Source organism: Plodia interpunctella, chromosome 21 (genome assembly GCF_027563975.2).
Source record: "Plodia interpunctella isolate USDA-ARS_2022_Savannah chromosome 21, ilPloInte3.2, whole genome shotgun sequence".
NCBI classification, from domain to species: Eukaryota; Metazoa; Arthropoda; class Insecta; order Lepidoptera; family Pyralidae; genus Plodia; species Plodia interpunctella.
In genome coordinates, this window is record NC_071314.1 from 2,477,993 (window position 1) to 2,495,498 (window position 17,506).

The 17,506-nt window shown below is 34.9% G+C and overlaps 1 protein-coding gene across 1 annotated transcript; it reads left to right on the forward strand.

The window, feature by feature from the left end:
* The first annotated feature begins 692 nt into the window (after window positions 1-692).
* Window positions 693-17,296, forward strand: LOC128679189 (alpha-tocopherol transfer protein-like). Its single transcript, XM_053761254.1, has 8 exons — window positions 693-806; window positions 11,038-11,197; window positions 12,831-12,993; window positions 14,071-14,129; window positions 15,380-15,576; window positions 15,789-15,899; window positions 15,974-16,076; window positions 16,301-17,296. The coding sequence occupies exons 2-8, from the start codon at window positions 11,044-11,046 to the stop codon at window positions 16,450-16,452; spliced, it is 939 nt and encodes a 312-aa protein (XP_053617229.1). The 5' UTR covers window positions 693-806; window positions 11,038-11,043; the 3' UTR covers window positions 16,453-17,296.
* The last annotated feature ends 210 nt before the right edge of the window (window positions 17,297-17,506 follow it).

The window sequence follows — 17,506 nt, forward strand, 5'->3', positions numbered from 1 at the left end:
TAAAGGGATTCTTGTAAACATACAGATAGTATTATTTCGTACGTGTCAATATTTAGTTAGGCACCTTTTTCTCAATACGAGAGTGTTTGCACAATATGTCAATTCTATCTATTTGTTCTGACGTTTGCCATTTCATTCTAACCATATTGCCTTTGTCACAATTCTTAAGTAAGTTTATTGAAGTCCCTTACTATCTATCTTGTCTTCATTTTAAGCTACGAAATTACGTATTTTTACTAAGTACATTATAATAGTACAAATAATCAGCTATTGAACAATTATGTAATAAATCCATATCGTGGATGTCTAACGAGGCGATTAAGGGACACATCCTTGGTGGCTTGGCAACAATAGCATTTCCAAGAACGTCAATCAGGCGTCACAGCTCCGAAGATGAGAGAGAGTTAGAAACTGAATAATTATTGGATAGGAAGAATTAAAATCTTAATTTAATTAAATATTATTCTGTACCTGACACGATATTGAATCTTCTTTCAGTATATTATTGCTAACTAGTGTCAGATTTTATTCAAGTCGCCTTAAGGCAACTGACATGACGATATTGGGTGTCCTTTAATATTAGTAAGAGCACGAAAGTGGATAACTGACGAATAAATAACTACGAAATGTGTACACATGCCTGCTGCAATCAATGCCCGTGTGTTTTCTCGCAAGTATAATGAAATTCATTTCTCAACAGTGCAACTCAGTTCAGTTGACACAGAGTCTCGCGGTGCGGTGGTCGCCACTGCTTAACTCGTGTTATCGTGTTCAATTTGTTTATCTTTTTCTACATTACTCATAAAGTAAGTACATTTTCAATGAAAGTTTTATGCTAATTTTGAGTCAGAAGGTTTTCAACTTTTTGTTTCATTTTATCACTTGTCTATGGATCTTAATTAGTATAATTGACAATTAGAAGTAATAAATCTTAAATGAGATTAACATCATTTTTCTCTCATAAATTTTTAAACAAAGAATACAAAAAAAATTAATCGGTTTATTTTTGACGAAGTATATTGACCATTTTTTATATTAATATTTTTTATTTCATCCGAGGAAAATAATAATAGCATGATTAACAGTAAATCCTTTAGGAAATTGTCAAGTTTTTTAAATATTTAGTATGTAAATTTTACACTTCGTTAGCAATACTTCGTACTCAGTTAAAGTTAAAACTGTGGTTAAACGAGACTAACTTTCTTTATTCTCGTCTCCTTGTCGCTCGCAAACCGGATTCCACACTGCAAATATTGGACGAATGACATACTTTAACTTTTACCAAGCGAAAAGTGACTTAGTAAACAATAGACTTTCCCAACTTAATTAAAAATCGCTGTTCATGTGCACATACCACCAGCGAAGACTTTAAACATTTGAGCTGTATACGAAGGTACGTAATTAAATATTTTTATTGGCTACATAGTAAGTATAAAACAAAGTAGCTATCCGCTGTCTGTAGGTTAGGTTTATAGATATTTTATTCCCAAAAAAAAACACATAATCACTCACATGAGAATACAATTAAAGTGAATTTTACAATTTTACCTCGTTTGTGTATGACACTGCACTCAAATAACACATTCACATTCAGTTAATATTCCTACTGTTATCAAACCAGTTAATAATGTTCTACAATATACACTCTGTCTGTATATGTCCCTATGTATGCTTAAATTTTGAAACTACGCATCGGATTTTGATGAGGTTTTTTTTTACTTGATAAACTGATTCAAGTGGAAGGTTTAAGCGTATAATTAATTACGGTTTTACTCGAGCGAAGTCTGTAAACCGCTAGTTTAGAATATGAAAAAATGCCTGTGATTGTCTTATTTCTGAATTTGATTTGATTTGATTCAATCGTTACAGTTAAATGGTTAAAATGAACTGACTTATACATATGTACAGTCAACAGCCCATCAACCTACTCAAAATCATTGCAAAATACGAATTAACCGTTTGAAAGTAATGCTTAAAATATTTCAAATATTTAACTAGAGAAAATATTTTTTATCGCATTGTGTTGAGCACTTTTCGGTGAGTTTTAGTGGATTCATTGAAAAATTACATTTAAACCGCCATTGTGATCATTTGCGCGGGAATGACCGCTACGATTTTAAATTTTAAAGTACTTTTAGTATTAATGTGAAATTAATTTGTAAAAATATAGTCTATAAGCAGTACTAACAAATAGAGTCTCTGTTACTTAAATAAATAAAAATCCATTCATTCATTTCAAAAGTTAGTTAAAATTTATCAAATCTCTGCTCAAAAATTTGCATCAACAGAGTTGCCAAGTCGAGACAATAATGTCTGGCTCGTTGCAATATTTAACCAACATCTTGTAAGTACATAAGTACATTTCGCAACATCAACGAGCGCAACCTGCATCTGTACCGCACAGACACAGGTTGAACATGGTTTTTTCACTTGTTTTTATTTTATTGCACACGTCTGTTAACAAATCTTGCAATATTTTAAGTCACGTACCATTTACGATTAAACTGTTTCGAATATATAAAACAGATGATAAATATAATACTTAGTTATTCAGTTGCTGGTTTCGAATATATAAAACATACTATAATACTTAGTTATTCAGTTGCTGTTGATTTTTGGTTTCGTTCCAATTTTAGATAAAGAAAAGAAAGAAATAATATTTTTTCAGTTCTTGCATGCTCGTAAAGTTTCACATTATGATTGGATGTAAGCCGCCTATAAAATTAAATTTTAAAGCGTAAAGTAAAAACTTCGTCTATGAATTTCTTTTTTGCTCATGAACTTAAAATAAAATGTCATATAAAGGTAAAGTTGAAAAATTACAGACATGTAGGTATAGTGTATTTGTCTGTGAGCAAAATATTAAAAAAAATATCGCTTTACTGTTGTCCGATTTGTTGAACTAAGGAAATCGGCCCACGTGACCGCAGAGGTCTGGGTCTGGGTCTGGGTCTTGGTGTGTACAGAACATTTCTATAACCTTATACACAAATTTTACTTAAAATTATCTTTTTAATCAAATAAAATTATATTAAATAATAAAAAAAATTAAATTCCAACAAAAAATACCATTTATCTTTGCAATACTTTTTTTATTATCTAACGATTGAGTTGTACCAGGCAACTTTGTCGTTGACATTTGACTTGCGCGTCCCCCAAAATGGCATATTGCGTTTTTCTGCGCACGTTAAAATTAACGTCAAGTCAGTTGGCGGTGCAACCCACCCTAAGTATCAGATTTGGTTTGAACAACATATTTTAGTTGAATATAATAAAATATTATTACAATAACTGACCGCTCTGGCTGAAATAGGGTCAGACAATGTAATATTTTTATATAGGTATACAAGTGGTTTCTTTTTTTTAATACCACCCAGACATTTTTTATTGGATCGAGTATGACGCAAATGGCCAAGAAACCGAGCAAAAAGAACATTCATTGACTCAGTATTTTCGCCAATCAAAATATGTTTTCCTAGAACACAAAAAAAAGATTATACGCACTCGACGAAATATCTACTTTATAGATATTTATCCTAACTAATATTATAAACGTGAAAGTAAGTTTGTTTGTTAACTGTTCGTGCTCTAAATGTAATTTGAAGTATCATATGGAGAACGACATAGGGTTCTTTCATGCCGGAAAAATTAATGGTTCGCTTGGGAAATTTAGGCGGGCGAAGCCGCGAGCAAAAGCTAGTGTAATATAAAGTTTATAAAATTTTTTGTATTGTAATTATAGTTTTAATTAATTATTTGTAATTCATATCCATACAAATGTTATGAAGAGAAATGATTTGTATTTTTGTTTTGAAATTAACGATTTTGATGTAATTTGGCATAGTGACAGACTAAACCCTCTGGAGTAATATAGGTAAATTTTTATTATGGTTTTACCCGAGCGAAGCCGGGACGGGTTGCTGGTACATCATAAGCCAGACTCATATTAGCAGTTCATTAGTTTTAAACGATATTTCTATGGTTCAACTCCGCATGCATTTTATTAATTCATAGGTAATCGGATTAAAATGCCGGTATATGTAGCTTTCTGCTATCTCACTCATACAAATTGTATGAATGAAGCCGGATACGGAGTATTATCCCACATGTAGTCAATTACTTTATAACAACTGCTGTATCAATCGTGCTGTCTTTTCATCACGTTTAGAATTGATTGAGTCGGGGAAAAAATGGGGAATTCCCTTCAGAGCATGGTGTTGAGCCTACGCTGTGGTCAATTGACTGACGTACAGTACATTGCTTATTATAAGCTGAGTAATGTAGCTGCGCTCTAGGAATTTCGAGATAAAAACTACTTACATTTGGTTATAGCGTTATAACCTCAATTTGGGTTATAACCTCAATTCACACCATTATTTCCAATTGATGCTTATATTATTTTATTGCATTTTTGTAATAATTATTTTATTGCATTTTTATAACAATGGAAAGGAATATAAATGAAGGGAAACATCAAACTAAGTTAAAGACAAAGCTAGAAGATCTTTGTGTGTTTATTTTTTCATCTAAATCTATCTATCTATTACGAGTATTATAAGGAGGTAAGCGTTTGTGAGTTTGTATGTTTGAGGCGGGTAATCTCCGAAACTACCGAACCGATTTCAAAAATTATTTCACCATTACAAAGGTACATTATCCAAGATTGCTATAGGCTATATTTTATCTCAAAATTCCCACGGGAGCGAATCCCCAGGCAACATGTAGTTCTATTATAAAGAGGTAAGTGTTTATGAGTTTATATGTTCGAGGCGAACAATCTCCGAAACTACCGAACCGATTTCAAAAATTCTTTCACCATTAGAAAGGTACATTATCCAAGATTGTTATAGGCTAAATTTTATCTCAAAACTCCTACGGAAGCAAAGCCCCAGGCAACATCTAGTCATTTATATATAAATCACTTTTTAATGTTACAAATGCCAGTAGAAGATGTACTTAGATATAACTTGGACATTACTATCGTCACTAGAGCTACCTTAGGAACAACTATTGCAATACAATAACATTAGCGCTTCTGCCAACAATTCTTACCACGGCGTAAATCATCCAAGAGTTTTGAACCTTATGCTTCTAATCCCATAGCTCAATATTCCTCGTTACCTTAGGGCCCTAATGTTGTGTGGTAGTTGTGCAAAATTATTTCTGACGACATTGTCCTTGGAGAAGTACCATTGGTCGGGCGTGCGGTTATGGTGCGCAAGCGCAGTTAAATGTTACGAAATCAAAATTACAGCAGCAATCAACTAACAAAAGAATGCGCAGTAAAAACGTTCTTATTTCTAGGTATTACATAAAAAACCTGATGAAAATTTGGTATGATGTCGTTAAATGTCTTTTGATTTATTCTCGACTTGTACGAAACAGTGGTCTTCCTGTACAACGACTTCCTTCCTTTTGAGCTGTGACGCCCTGAAGTCCAAAGTCGAGGTAAAAAATCAACCATTACCTTTTGAAGATTTGGCAATGCTTTTAGTTGTCAGGCTGTCTGCTTGACGTCAACCATGTCTGAGGACTCTTCTCCATTTCACACATTAGCTGATTACTCATCAACTACTTAGTGTAGACTTCCTCACGATGTTTTCCTTCACCGGAAGCAAGTGTTTAAATATACCTCATATTTAAACATTCATGGTATACAAACTCATGTGGCACGGATAGGATTCAAACCTGGGATATTTCGGTTCTTTGTCGGGCGTAAACTACTACTACTGGACTACCACCGCTCCAGTCAAAAGCCAGAAATTGCTTAGCGATTAGTTAACAAAGCTCACAAGTAACATTCCAACGAACGGGATCGTTCGATCGCTTTCATATCGCGCACCCTCTTGCCCACTAATTCGTTCCAATGATTATTCCAAGGTTTATTCCAGTATCATGTCATATCGGTGCGATAAGATACGAATTCACAAATTTCCGGTAAATACAATCGCTAATCGATACCTATCATCCAATTTCGAAGAGAGTTTTGGTCATTGCAAATATGTATTAATAGCGATAAAAATAATCATCATCCGCCTACCCTTATCCGTGGCGTGTGGTCCCGCCCTAGATTAGGACCACTCCATATCACTAGGGAACACAAAGCCTTCGCAACTGAGAGGCAACAATATCATTCCCAAGGTGGGTTAACGTCAGTCAGATGGGCGGTTGTAAAATCAAATCTTCAAAATTTTAAGGTTTATTTTTACGCTGACTCTGGGCTTCGCGACGTCATAGCCTCGAATGCATCTGGAAACACACACGAATTTGAGTAAGTGTATCTACCCTTATCCCATTTTATGTGGGGTCGGTTAGCCTCCTCCACTTCTCCCTGTCTGATGTTAACCGATCTATTACATTCCCTAAAAGTAAATATAGTATCGGTTGATATGAAATCTTGATGCGTTTTCTATAATTAGGTAGGTACCTACCTACTGTTACAAAACGAATAAGTAATTTGATAAATCGCAATGCGCAAACGCAGATCTATTTATCGTTTTAAGGAAATATACGTGCAGTAAATGGCATAATTGAATATTTATGAACCTTCGATAAAATGAAACGCACTTCTTAAATAATTCCAAAAACATCTTCCTATTAAACTTTTGTTATTGGAATATATTTTGTAAATATTAAAAACGCCGTACTTATGTGAAAACACGTTGAAACAACAGCTAGCAAACAAACACAGAAAGTAAAACTTTACTGTTTACAAAAAACTCACAGACTTCATCGCACATGATACGAGGATAATTCTAACAATAAAAAGCCTTAATACACACGGTCCTGGCCCCAAAACCTAATGCCAGCTCCACACTGTCGCCGGACTCAGACACATGCCGACGCGAATACGTAAACATTTCGTAGTTAGTATGAGTGCTTTTATTTACTGCAAGGAAAACCAAGCAATGTATACTGAATATGCCATAGTTTGGCAAACTGTTCGACGATATTGTGGCACATAAAATAAAATACCTTGAAATGACAAGCAAAAGACGGATGATTTTTTTTTTTTTAATAACAACCACGGATAATATAAGGCTTGATATAGAGGGCGTTTGTAACCTTAATTTTCATATTTATATTTATAACATACTTGTTAACGTTAACGTTATAGCATCTATAATATGCACACACATCTTTAGCATAGTTATATGTGCGAAACTGGGGTGAATAACTAGTTTTAATAAAGCTTTAGTATTCATTAAGTAAGTCGACAGAAACGTACCTCTAGAATTAAATCAAGATGTCGTTGAAGCTGGCCCGTGTCTTGAATGCCTAATCAAGATACAGCTCTAGGCTAAGAATTGTTATTCTTTGTTTTGTCCCTTTCTTTCGAAAAAAATACTGCCAACTTTTGTCGCCAGCCACTTATTATAACACAAAAGTTGCAAATTTGAGATTCTATATCCTCATGTCTTTACAAAGATCAATGTGTGTTGTTCGTGAATTGGTTATTTCTGTATTTATTATGAGGCATGTGTTTCGCGCCCTAGAATAGAACCTCGCCCAATCTCCTGTGGATAGGTAACAACATAATTATAAACTAGGTTGCCATCAGGTAGACAGCCGTTCCTAAAATCAGACCCGAATCCAAAATCCATAATTGTCGAGTTAATTTTTTTACACTGACTCGGAGCGTCACAGCCGGAGTGCAACATGGAACACGCAAGTCTTGATAGTTACTAAGCTCTAAAAATTTGATTAAAGAAAATTTTCTGAGCTATCATAATCTTCCAATATTTAATGATAGATGTTGAAAAGATCTTTAGGAACAGGCGCACACCTAAGAGTTGTTGTAATCCGGGATGAAATTGTTCACTAGGAAAGCGTTCACTAGGTTCCAGCGTGCTCAACGGCCGAGGAACAAAGCAGGAATCGCTCAGGTGAGAGATCAACAGAAAAAAATGTGTGCACATAATCTGGATTCGTTAAACATCTGATATCAATATTATATTTGAAATCGATTAAAAATAAGGAAGAATACCTACATATAATTATGCATACGCCTCTACAGAACCGCATCTGATGTTACGTTGACCAGTCCATAATTATAATTTAAATCATTTATATGAAGACGTTGTTTTTTATTGCAGTTAGGTATACCAATTATATAGCTTAGTAGGAAGTTAAGTGGATATAAATGTGTACATAATGGAGGGAAATAAGAAAGAGACTAGACCAGATCTAATGCTGTAATATTTATAATTATTGTGCACATAGAAGATAATTAAATTAATTAGGTAAAATCTGGTGGTAATCTTCCGTGAGAGCGCGGTTTTACCCCAATTGATTGTTTGTAAACTGCCATCTCTTCTAGTAGGTATAAGTACGACAGGGAGAGGTGAATAGGTACGTAATCAGATATGTCCCACTTTGGGTATGTTTGTCTAGGTTTCAAGTTGTCTGTCCCGCAGGACCTAGCAACAAAATGACCGGCATTTATTCCCTTGGCCGTGAGAAGAAAAGAGGTTCTCTCTCATTTCCGCATATTCAGGTAGCTGTAACTTCGCAAAACCCTGACGTAGTCAGCGTAATATATAAACTTAAAGTTCTAAAGATATGGACTTCACAACCGGCCGCTTTCCTTATGTCAACTGCTAATGGAAATCCCAATGTTGCCTAGGCTGTGTCTCGATCCTTCATTTATTAATATGTGTACGTTGAAAAAATCTTTTAATTTTGTATACCTACCTACCATACCGAAACTAAATGTGCACATTATTTATACATTTGTTACGATCGTCTTAATTTGAAAACTTCGATGGTTTTGAAGGCACATAGCTATCTATATTTGGTCTTATGCTTGACAAAATGCAATTTCTATGTAATTTTGTGCAATAAAGTTTTAAATAAATAAGTATACGCTTTGAGAATAATATCAAATGTCCAGTACATTTACTTGAACACGGAACCAACAACTGTTGAATCACAATCGTGTGTCAATACAACTGAGTACTTAGGTACTATGAAATCGTAAAGTAAATTATGTAAACGAGTACCTATAGGAATGAGTACCTTATGACTTTCAGTTGTAATCATATAATTTTTGATGATGCATATGCCTAAAATAAGTATATAGTAAACAGGTGAGTTGATGTGACGTGTTTTCGTTAGCTTTTATATAAAAATATCTGCTCTGACGTGCACTTGCAAGGATTTATTTACCAATATATAACAATATGAAATTGACGTGAAAAAAGGAAAGGCTATATAGCCGTCAGTGGGTTGATGTAGGCTGATGATGATGATCCCCCCGACGGGTTCCCATCTTGTCGCGATGGTGGGGCTTAGTAACCGGGGGGGCTGGTCTGACACAACCAGCCACCCCGGTGAACAAAGAGGAACCCAAGGCCCAGAGACTTTGGTGGGTGCTCTGGGCCTGGTGGACGGTCCCCTCAGTAGTACTGCCATTGGCTGGTGACCCGCCACCAGCCTTTGGATGTGGAAACTAGAGGGGACCAGAGGTGGGGTCGCGGGGTTTGTCCTCCGCGACCACAGCGCGGCCGTGGCGCTAAACACGGTGCGGTGGGGCCGCAGGGGAAGAGGAGAGTCGGTATGTCTCTCGACGATCCCCCTGTCCTCTGCGGCCGAAGGGTGGCTGCCTCTGTATCGGGTGCAATGTGTGGGTGTCACCTGCCTATCACCTCTTGCGCCCGTACAGAGGCAGACTTGGGTGCCCTGTGGCACCCAAGACTTTGTGTGTGTGTTATGTGTGTTGTGATCGCTGGTCCCTTCAGGACCAGCGGTCGGTGATGCCCGCTCCCCCCGTCAGCTTTCTGACTGGTATGCGGAGCGGGCTTGATGGTCCGCGCCACGCTCGCGTGGCGTAAGGGGCGGGTGGTTAGCACTTGTGCTTGCTGCCCGCCCAGGTCGGGGCCGAAAGGCCGGCCGGGGGGGCGTCGCGGTCGAATGCCTAGCGACCCCGTGACGTCCCCCATAACGGCAGCGTGAAAACGCCCCAGGGGTTTAGTGGGTAGGCTGGGCCGACTAGCGGCCCAGGAGTCCCACACTCAGTGCGTAACAAGCATTCCCCTGGGTAAACAACAAAAAAAAAAAAAAGGCTGATGATGATGATAATGCTTATATTGAACACATCAAACAGTTACACAATGTTTTTTTTCTGTCAAATCCCAAATCGTACAATCTAGTTATGGCCAACGATTGGTATTTACAATAAAGAAAAGAAAAACTATTCAAAAAGAAAGCTAAATTATATTAGTATATAATTCAGATTAGGTAGTATTTGTAATCAATCGTAATTATACTGTAAAATTAGCCTGTGTCACTCTCAAACTATTTTTTTTAGCACATAACCTCAATCCAATGCTTCAAAAAGAATAAACAAAAACACTTTCACACCTATAATATTATTAGTATACACATATGGATGGATAGGATGAACAAGATAGTTTATAATTATTGGTTATTTTGGAGCTCTATATCTCTATAACTTAGGAATCTATTTTAAACTGTGGTATGAATTTAAATGCTTTGGGTTGGGGTTTAGGGGAAATAGTCATAATGACTAAATTTTCCTGAATGTTAACGTTTTAGTAACAGAGTAAAAATATCAAGATGAATCTACACTAAACCATGTGTGCAATAGCATGGTCAGATCGTTATCTGGTTATATTTTTGTACCATTATTATTTGGTAAATGCGTTAATCGCATTTTAGTCTCTACGTTTAAAGTTATAAATAACTTTGTATATCAAAATGAGGTTTTTCCCAAAAATTACATTTTTGACACAAAGCTTTTATTGTTGTCAGAGATATCATGCGTGCTTCAGGGGCAACACATTTGTTATAACCTTTTACTTTCCTAATCGTCGTCTGTTCTGTTTCTGGTTGCACTCTTGAGTGTGATCCAAATGATGGAAAAGCGGATCCTGGGCTCCGGCGGTCAACAGCTGAGGATGGAACCGGGAAAACGCTCAAATGAGAGAGAATTAATAAAGAAAAAAAAATTGAATAAGTTAAAGTATGAAGATTTGTTTATGTCACAACTTCTCACCAATCCAATATCTGTTTCAGATAAAAATGAAGCTGAAGACTCAAATTCTGGAGCAGCCTACAGGAGAGCTATCGAAGCAGATCCGAGTGGAGTTGAACGAGGACGTCACCACTAGGGACCACGACCTGGCGCAGATCAAGGAGTGGCTGAGGAAGCAGCCTCATTTGCCGGATGAGTGGGGTGAGTAGACAGGTGAACTCTTGCGCCATTCACAGAAGAATCATAAATTAATAATTGCAGCAGACTTCATCTTAAATCGTCAGAAATATTAATACGAAAAAATAAATATCATTATACACAATTAGCTATTTTACATCATGAATTACATCAATCAAACTTTTTTAGATTTAGATTTTCTTGCCAAAACCGTTTTATAATTATTAGTATGGGTCGTTTAGGTAAGTCCAAAATCGCCAAAAAATATGAATTGTTTTGTTATAAAAAATCTTAGGAAATACTTTGGATAACAAAGTGTTTCCTAAGATTGTTATTCAATTGTTATTCAAAATTGTTATTCAAAGTGACCTGAGAAATATAGATTTATAAGAAGCGTCAAATAAAAATTTAGGCTGGTCGCCTAAACTTTTACTTATTACGCCGTAGCACTAAAGTACGTTAGTATAAGTAAACATTTTATTGCACCAAAAACAAGATGCAATTTTGACACAAGACAACTTGATAAATGTACACTAGACGGCCTTACCGCTGGTGCAATCTCTTCCAGGCTACCTTGAGGAAAGGAGATACCTATGAATATAAATGGTGGTGCTAAGAGTAATGAGAATGAAATAGTAGATGTACTGACTGAATTAAACGATAATGAAAAATAACAATTGCTCTTTGAACCTGTACTTAATGAGACTGAATACGTTTTACCATCAATCGATTGGAATAAACCACACTTCAATAACTAATTTAATGATAATAAAAAAAGTATTACGTAAATGGGTATTTCCTTGTTAAAATCCTTGCAACTTTTAACCGCAAAAGCTTCAACATTGTTTTTTTTCGTCCTCATTTTTACACACCACTAACTAAAAAAACTTTGTTTTTTTTTTCACTCTTCGTCTATTTGAAATGTCAAGTCATGTTCTCTAGTGAATAAATATCCAATTTTAAAGCATTTAGAATTACAATTTAAAACAGTTCCTTGATCTAGATTTTTAGTTTTGTATGCTATTAAAAAAAATTCACCAGGATGTGTTTATACGTATACTCAGTTGCATATGAGCCGTATTCAAATTATTAGAAAATTCGTCATTAGGATTAAGAAGATAAGATTAGTATCATAGAAGGCTTTGAATACAATGGCAACGCACTAAGATAAAGAAGATTTGAGAGAACAAAATATTACATAAGTAAATTCATTTCCTTCATATTCAATTGAAATAATTTTATTGCCTTGATAAATAACCAGTTTCATAAATACCGGACAATATAGCCGATAAATTACTGTGTTTATAAGATGCTTCCTTTGTTAAGTAAATTATATCATAGGTAAGACTTGCAATTTATTGTTATTAGGATTCCGTTATTTTTTCTAAAATAATTCGTTCTCTAGCTCTTAAGAAAAATCTAAACCATTTTAGTATTTAGTTCCAACATAAATTCGAACCGACATAACTTCAAACTGTTTAGAGATTATTTACATTCGGAGAGATATTATTATTATTGATTCAAATTTAAATTCAATGTTTAAACTAAAACTGATCAATATCATGAACGATTTTCGTATGGTGTTTCGCAAGGTAGTGAACTAGGCTTTCTTGTTTTTATATTTTGTATCAATGTTGTAATAAATTATTTGTTTCAGAGGACCGGCCGCTGCTGACGTTTCTCCGGGGTAGCTCGTTCTCCCTGGAGAAGTGCAAGCGCAAACTGGACATGTACTTCACCATGAGGGCCGCATGTCCGGAATTCTTTACCGACCGCGACTGCGCCTCCTCCAGTCTGTCTGAAGTACTTGACGCCAAAGTGTAAGTTGACATTTTATGTATTTAAATGAATTTTTTGGAAGATACGTCCGTTCGTGACGTATGTGACTTAAAAATTTTGACAGAATCGGTTGTAAATCAGATTTAACCTACACTAAAAGGTAAGTTAAACAAAAGCTTGTAAAATGATGAAACTAGATTTTTCCAAGAAGGATATGCGTGCTATTGGTCTGACAATTAGCCGACCGTACAAATTGAAGAAAAAAAAAAGAAACACGTACCCTGGACCTCCTATGGTCAATTAAATGAATGAACTTTATTCTACTTGTTCTTAAACCATTCCTAAATGAAATGGATAAATTTAAATACTGAATAGATTTTGATATTGATAAAAAGTATTACGAACAAAAAGCATGCGAAGAAAATATTTATAATTATGATCATCTTGTTTTGGGTTCTTCACACTCTGACAATAAAAATAAACTCTCAAGTAAAGTGTAGTTTACTTTTTAATTATAGACAACAAAGTACCATATTTATTGCCAATAACTGTGTCATCATAAAAGGAAACATAGAAAATTAGCAATTACTCATCGAACGATCTTGAAGAGTCTGAAGAGTTTAGTTCAATCATTGCATAATCATAAGTTGCGATACTTACCTTGAGGTAAGGCCAAGGCGCAGATTAGTGGCCTCTGGTGTCCGAGATGTCTTATTGCTCATTGTTTTTCTCACTTTATCATCTGTATCCAATAGTGTAGTGGTTAGAAGGCCGCCTTCTAGACGTAAGGTCTCAGGTTTAAATCTAAATAGTGTTTTTTTACAGATTGTTATTATTAATTTAAAATCACAATTTCTGTTATAAGAAAATGTATCTCTTTCCCTATCTGAGTTCTCCTGTTCAATCCTCAACCCTAAAATGTCGGAGTTTAGAGTCTGCTTTTCTTTTTTTGGAAATTATTTGCACTTGTTATCACAAATATTTGCCTGCGGTTCTGTGTGCCGGCTTCTGTATTTGTGTATATCGGACCCGCGACACAAGCTCAGTGCTTAGTATGCTTGGCCATGTTTGGCCATTGAGTGTTGGCCATATATTTATTATTTTGTTCTTCTTTTCAGGCAAGGCCCTCCTTTATCCGGCCTGACACCTAATGGCCGGAGAGTGACTATCTGCAGAGGTCAGTAAACTTAACTTGACGATCAAGTCATACACGGCGTCTCTCAGAACATGCATTCCAATTAGCTATCCTAGCACAGATCAAGTGACTTTTTTGTATACTTTTTGACCTCGTAATTCGTGTCCTTCGTTATACGATTAGAAATATATATGTATAAAAGAAAATAATGGTAAGCCCTTCTGAGTTTCTTTCGGCATTTGTTCTTAGCAGTGGTTGTTCCGAAATTCCAGTAGTTTGTACCTGTTTGAAAATGCTTTATGGTTCAATAGCCTATGAAGGTCTAATTTCGACATAAATGATTCAAACTTTCAGTTAACATCCGTTTTTGCGATTTAGTTTAGGACATTATCATACATTCGTACCATCAAGTTAATGTAATGCATTTGAATCATTCCGTAAAAGTTGAATGTCCTGTCCTGCCTCTTGTGCTTACCCTTAGTACTAACTAATGGTCATAATAAACCAGTCACTTACCAAACAGGTTGGAGATACATTGAAAGAAGTGCAACAATATGAATTTGCAACATGTTTATGGCTTGAGAATAACGTAATTTTACGGCGTAGTTTGTTGCTGTTGATTTGCGGCCCACAGTACAATGACGGCTTAGGGTTATTTTTATACGGAAAAGAAAACACTCGAACGTGTTTTTTATAATCTGCCCTTTAAAAGGCTAGCTTCATTTGTTGTTTATCCAATTTACTTAATTGGCTATTCAACTGGGTAAAAAAATAAAACGTATGAAGGTATTTTTAAATAATCATACACGATAATTAAATGTTACATTGAACAGTTTTATTAATTACGTCATTTGCTATTTTTTCGAGTATATACAAAATGTTTTTGGACTCAAAATCATGAATTCAGTAAACTAATTCCATGGTCCATATAAAATTTTGTTTATAACATTAGAGAAAAGTATATGATTTGACTAGTAGGAGAATAGCCAACGTGATGCAAATATAAGTTTTTTAAACACGTGGTGACCAATATTCAAGTTGCGGTGATGTCAGGATCGGACAATGGATCTACTTATTTACTTACAGTTTTTTTGTTGATGATCTAGTGATAACGATGAGCTGTTTAAATACCTACCTAATTGTAAAAATTTCCATTCGGTCGAGTCCATAAAGTGTAAAATATATTTAATATTGATTATTTATTTTAGTTTCAATGATTTTAGTTTCCTATGACACTTTTTCATTTACATTTTAAGAAGACTTTTTACTTAGTTGTCTTTAAATGATTTCAGGCATCCATCCTAATCTGGATTCGCAACAAATCACAGATTCCTTGAAACTCGCTCTTATGATCGGCGACATAAGGCTCAACGAAGAGATTGAAGGTGTAGCTGGCGATATCTACGTGTTAGACGCGGCCGTGCTCGGGCCAAGTCTTCTCACGAAACTCTCACCGGCTACTGTCAAGAAATTCATGATTTGCGTTCAGGTACTTACCTATTTTTTTGAGTTCCGTAGCCGTTATGTTTGTCTATCTGCCCATCGTCCGTTAAAACTTCTGCTAGATGCCGCATTCGCTGAAGCTCTTTAAAATATAGTACATATTAATTTTTAAATGCCCTCAGACATGGATACGAAGATTAAAATATTTCTTTTATATGCGAAAATGTTTGTTAATATAACTTTTCTTTATATTTTCAGGAAGCTTACCCAGTGAAACTGAAAGAGGTGCATATTGTTAACACATCGCCAATTGTTGAGCGATTCATCAATTTTGTTAAGCCCTTCCTCAAGGAAAAGATTAGAAATAGGGTTAGTGTTACCTTTAAAGAAAATTCAAATAAACTTAGTTTAGCAGTAAAATAATTCGTTGTTCTTATTTACAGATCTTCATCCACAAAGAACTAAAAGATTTATACAAGTATATACCACAAGACATGTTACCTGTGGAATATGGCGGATCCAGCAGTTCTATGGACGAACTTCATGGTAATATTACAAAATATATATTTATAGCATTTTTTTTCTGTATTGGTGAAAAAATATAGATTCTGTACCGATAAATATAGCTTTTCACCATGAGGAAACTTTTTAAACTGTCCATATCACCTTGATAGCAAAAATATAATTTTTGAAATAATATTTCTTAAAAAAGATTTTCTCACCCCTCATTAAAACAGTGATTTTTAATTCACTTGTGATTTATATTCCAGAACAATGGAAGGCCAAATTATTGGAATACCGTGACTGGTTCATTAGCCAGGAGCCGCTCAAAGCCAATGAGACACTTAGACCAGGGAAACCGACCAACTATGACGAGCTCTTCGGTATAGACGGTTCATTCAGACAACTGGCGATCGACTGATCGTATTGTGTATCTGTGATATTTTTTATTTTAAGGCCGTATCCATAGTTAAACTTAAATGTAATTAATTTTATAATTAATTGTAGTTGAAATGCCAGACGGCCCTTAAAGTGTGTGAACCTATGTGTGAATTATTTTGCAGAAAAGGATATTTACTTGACTTGACGAGTGCACTGCCGTGCCCATTTAAACATATAATTTTGTTTGTTCATTTATGTTTCAGGATTTTAACTGTTAAATCACAATAATAATGCCTTATATATTATAAAAGAACATGAATTTAGTTTCTGGTGTTTTTATTACTGATGACTTATTGTACTTAAAAATCATAAAACATACAAATTAAAAAAATACTTTGTATTCCGTGAATAAATCAAGACATTTTTGATTTCATTTGATTGACCATGACCTATTTGTAAGCGACAATGTTTTTCTTTAGCTAGATTAATTTGTATACTTAGGTACCTAGTATTTTTTTTTCTGTAATGGACAATTTGATAATATTAGTAATATAGTACAGCTGAACCAATATTTTTTTCTTTTCTCATTGAAGATTCGCCCTTGGTTGCCACGACCAGATTTTACAATTCTGTATTCTGTTCTAAGAATAATTTTGATGTCGAATATGCTAACATATATGGACGTCACAATGCATTTTTTATCTGTTATAAATGTACACTGCAATTTTCGTTTTTCCGGTATACTACGTGAGTTACCTATAAGATACCTACCTACTCATAACAAACTTCTTCAAAAGTAAGATTAATTACATAGATTTTTGGTGCTAAACAGATAAAGATGTAATTTTGTATACTACTTGCATGTAATAAAATGTTTGTATGAATTTGTTTCTTTTATTTTTAATTATATTAACCTAGGAATGCCCTCGCATATGTAATAAGTGTTATCAAAAGCCATAGCCTAAATAAGAAAGAGTCGTTAGACAGTTTGGAAATTGTAATTTTTACGCGTCGGTTCTTACAAACATTACAGTGTTCAAATAGTGCGTAATTTCAATGTGCCCGACGACGCTGGCAACAAACTGATACGAATT

What these genes read in the sequence shown, in the direction of transcription:
- LOC128679189 (XM_053761254.1), top strand. Translation starts at nt 11,044, where the DNA reads ATGAAGCTGAAGACTCAAATTCTGGAGCAGCCTACAGGAGAGCTATCG. An exon ending in TCATTTGCCGGATGAGTGGG is followed by an intron (nt 11,198 to 12,830) that starts GTGAGTAGACAG and finishes TATTTGTTTCAG; the next exon opens with AGGACCGGCCGCTGCTGACG. An exon ending in AATTCATGATTTGCGTTCAG is followed by an intron (nt 15,577 to 15,788) that starts GTACTTACCTAT and finishes TTATATTTTCAG; the next exon opens with GAAGCTTACCCAGTGAAACT.